Raw genomic sequence first — 4,007 nt, 5'->3', positions numbered from 1 at the left:
AGTTCAAACAAAAAAATTGCTCAAAATCGATTAGGTCAAAACAAACATAGTATATAATAATAATAATAATAATAATAATAATAATAATAATAATAATAATAATAATAATATATTTTTATCCTCTTTCTTTCCTTTTTATATATTTGGCTTTTAGTGTTTTTTTTTTTTTTTTAAGTTTTTAGTTGTATATTATATATCATGTTATGACGTTATATGTTTGTCAGCTTTTATGTTTTTTTAATGTTTTTTTCCTCAAATTTTAATGTTATTTAGCCTTCTGTTAAATATTTAAATGTTTTTTCTTTATTTTTTATTAGGCACGCGCGTGATCAGATAATGTGTGAATTTTTATACGTAGAAATTGGAATATATGTCAGTCACGTGATGCTAAGCCCGGCCGCGATTATATATATATATATATATATATATATATATATATATATTATATAGGTGATCAATATCCTCTATTTTTATTTTTTATTTTTTGTAATCGTAAGGATCAATCATGCATTTTCTTATCGAATCTTAGTGACCATATATATATATATTAAAAATATGTAAATTAACCTAATTTTATTTATTAAAATTATTTTCCATTGATGATTTCAGGGAATATTTAGACAACATGGATTAATGGTAGGTATATATCGGATATGAGCACATGATATGATGATCATGAACATAGTATTATTATTAACTAGTTAATAATTAATTTAAGCCATATACATATCTTGATCTATATAATATAAAAATTAATATAACTAATCAAGCAATATAAAGATCATTTCCGAACCCCATGATCATAATTAGGGTCAACTTTTAATGTGCATGGCTATATTAACCAAGTCTTATACCAAGTACCCCCTTATATACGGTACTGCTTTAATTAATTAATTAATATGTGTAAAGATCGAACATCAACATCCGGTCACACATATATAATTAATGCTACCAGAAATTATGGGAGGATTATATATAGATCCGCCTGGCCGGCCTGCAGTAAAACCGCGTGACCTGTGAATCAAGAAAAAACTTAATTTATTACCTGGCCTGGCCTCGAGAAAATTCATCAAAAAGTCCTTTGAACTTGAGATTTCTTGCAAGTAACTCTTTCTCACCTTGCGTATAATTAATTAGTTGGTGGCTACTTTATTTGAATATCCCTTAAGAAAACAGAAAATGTCAACTTTTCTCTCTTTCATCTTTCAGTGGAAGACAGAGATATATAATGGGATAAGTGCGGGAGTCCCTCTCTCTCTCTCTCTCTCTCTCTCTATATATATATATATATATATAAAAAGGGAATGTACGTACGTAGTTTGAAACCCTAATACCAACACACACACACACAAATGACGTCTTTAATTTGCTAATTCTTTGGTCTCTGACCCACTAAAACACCACATGCAGCATATTCTTAGATCTTCTTGCATGCTTCTCGCAAGGCTTAAAGAAAACAGTGTTAATGATAAGGTCGGTTGAGATTACGAAACAATTAATGAACCGCCCAACGTCGGCAAGATCAAGCATAAGTACACTGCGCGTCTTTGGCCGCTAATCTCGCCGGCGCGCGCATTTACCTAGCCTATATATTAATATTTCTGTATTACTTACTTTCAATATTGCAAAGGCAAAAAAATATTTGTATCCGCACACGTCATAATTATTAAAAGAAGACAAGATTTTTTATTAATTAAATTAAACCATGCATAAATATCTACTAATTATTTATCAAGATAATTAGTAGATAATAATCACGTCACGCTTCGATCGGTAGTTATACTAATGTTTTGAAGAAGATTTCATGCAGGATAATTAATTAATTCATGACACAGATCATCACTGCTTGTACAATCAAACGTCGTAACTATAGAGACACTTCTAATCCACAAGGACAGAGTGCACCTTCTACAATCTTTTCAAGAAGAAAAGAAAAAGGGGGGAAAATAATAATGGAACCCGAGCAAAAGGAAAAAAAAAAAAAAAAAGGAGTCATGTGGAAATCTTTTCGAAGGGACAGTAAATTAATACTGATCTTCACACCAGACTATTGTTCATCGATCGGACTTGAGGTCACGGTCACTAGACGATAGCCGGAAAACCCACTGGGTGAGTGACTTTTTTTTCGAGTTCTTGGGAGAATGGTGCAATCTTTTGTGGCCGTTGGCGGTGGAGTATTCTACTACAAAGTTCTTCAATCGTTGCATGGCGAGGTTCAAAGTCGCTTCGGACATGTTGGCGAAGCAGACACGGAACCAACCAGGTTCGGTGCAGTGGCAGGACGATCCCGGAGAGATGTTTAACCCGACATCGTAAACAATTTTCTTCCAAAGCTCCATTTCTTCTTCGAATGTGTTGGAGTGCAACAGGTGTCTCATGTCTACCCAACAAAATAGACCTGCATTATTGCTCTCAAGCCAGCTAATACCGGCTTTTCGAAGACCCATGACGAGCATTCTCTGTCGTTTTCTGAGCCTTTTTTGGTTCTGGGAGATGTAGTTTTTCGTGAATTTCTTGTCCGAAAGCAATGCGGAAAGAAGGTATTGTGTTTGGGAAGAAACCAGGCCAAAGCTGGACATTTTGGTTGCCGCGGCAACGACCATGTCGTCGTTGGAGTAGATTGCTCCAACGCGAAAACCAGGCAGGCCTAGGTCCTTCGAAAGACTGTAAACAATGTGAACTCGATTCCAGACTTCGGTTTTGTCATAGTCTCCGTCCTTTAGAACTTCCATGACGCTCACAAAGCCTGGGGAGTTAAAAACAGTCCCGGAATAAATTTCGTCGCTAATAAGATGGACGTTTTTGGCGGTAATGAATTTGATGAGGAGATTCAGTTCACTTCGAGTCATGGTTGTTCCCAATGGATTTGATGGATTCGTGACCAAAACACCTTTGACTCTTAGATTACGTTTTTCTGCTTCTTGGTAGGCTTCTTCGAGAGCTGATGCAGTAATCCGGAAGCCATTGGAGCTAGTGCAGTGTATCGGTACAATCTCAGCTCCGGTTCGCCACTTGAGATCTCTATCAAATCTGCAAGCCACGGAGTGCAAGCAAAATCAGGGAAATGTATTTTATTTATTATATATATATATATATATATATATATATGAAGAATGGGTCAGTGTTTGGGAATATATTAGTGGTGGAAGTAAATATCTTAGCAGAAAGAGAAAGTAAAAAGGATGATATATACGTACCCAGGATAATATGGAGTTGGAAGGAGAAAGGCTTCGCCAGCTTCAGCCAAGCAAAACATGAGTGTCTCGTTAGCTGAAGTTGCGCCGGCAGTGAGAACTATGCGGCTGGGGTCAAAGGTCACTCTGTTGCCTCTGATTTCTGCCATGAATTCTACCAATGCCTAAAAGAAAGATATCATAAAGCAGAATTAGCAAGATATATATTTGCTGTATATATATATATATATATAAAGAGAGAGATATTTAAAGAGAGAGAGATATATATATATATACCTTCTTGAAAGAAGGGAGGCCATGATAATCTTGGAAGAGAGCAAGCTCTCTGAATATGGAGTTTCCATCTCTCTTGAATCCAGCTACGTCCGGGTTGTTAGCAAGCCACGATTCAAGAAGATCAAAGGACAGCTGTGAAAGTTGTATTAAAAACGACGTAAGCCACCACGTACACTTACTTTAATTTGATAGGGACATCAAAATGAAGGAAGAAAACAAAAATGATAGAGATGGCATATAATGTCCGAGTCTGGTATAATTTTCAAACCTGATTCTCTGCGAGACCCATCTGAATTATCCCATTTGGATTCTGAACCTCATCGAAGGGGTTCTTCTCGTATTCTTGCCACCCTAGGAAGTACGATGAATCTTGCCCGTGAGTGTTGCACATGGCCTTTCTAGACAATAGGTTCATTTTTTTTTTCTTTTTGGGTGTCTGTATGATTAAGCTAGCAATGAAGAAGAAGAAGAAGAAGAAGCTAAGAGAACTAGCTCTTTTCAAAAGAGCAAAACAATGTCGGGGAGAAAGAGAGAAAG

At 35.9% G+C, this 4,007-nt stretch overlaps 1 protein-coding gene across 1 annotated transcript; it reads right to left on the bottom strand.

Moving 5' to 3' along the window:
* Positions 1-1,793: 1,793 nt before the first annotated feature.
* LOC121259898 (1-aminocyclopropane-1-carboxylate synthase 3-like) lies at positions 1,794-4,007 on the bottom strand. The gene is made up of 4 exons (XM_041161702.1): positions 3,739-4,007; positions 3,471-3,602; positions 3,198-3,358; positions 1,794-3,030 (listed from the first exon to the last, which is right to left on the bottom strand). Exons 1-4 carry the CDS (start codon positions 3,883-3,885, stop codon positions 2,055-2,057), a joined length of 1,416 nt encoding a protein of 471 aa, XP_041017636.1. The 5' UTR covers positions 3,886-4,007; the 3' UTR covers positions 1,794-2,054.

This window comes from Juglans microcarpa x Juglans regia, chromosome 4D (genome assembly GCF_004785595.1).
Source record: "Juglans microcarpa x Juglans regia isolate MS1-56 chromosome 4D, Jm3101_v1.0, whole genome shotgun sequence".
NCBI classification, from domain to species: domain Eukaryota; kingdom Viridiplantae; phylum Streptophyta; class Magnoliopsida; order Fagales; family Juglandaceae; genus Juglans; species Juglans microcarpa x Juglans regia.
The sequence above is the reverse complement of the archived record's forward strand: the minus strand, read 5'-3'. Positions and strand labels throughout refer to the sequence as shown.

Bases quoted from the DNA above. Each gene is read 5' to 3' on its own strand.
- LOC121259898 (XM_041161702.1), bottom strand. From the start codon at position 3,885: ATGAACCTATTGTCTAGAAAGGCCATGTGCAACACTCACGGGCAAGAT. The intron at 3,603-3,738 runs GTTTGAAAATTA...CAACTTTCACAG, and splicing joins TGGGTCTCGCAGAGAATCAG to CTGTCCTTTGATCTTCTTGA. The intron at 3,359-3,470 runs GTATATATATAT...TCTTTCTTTTAG, and splicing joins GCCTCCCTTCTTTCAAGAAG to GCATTGGTAGAATTCATGGC.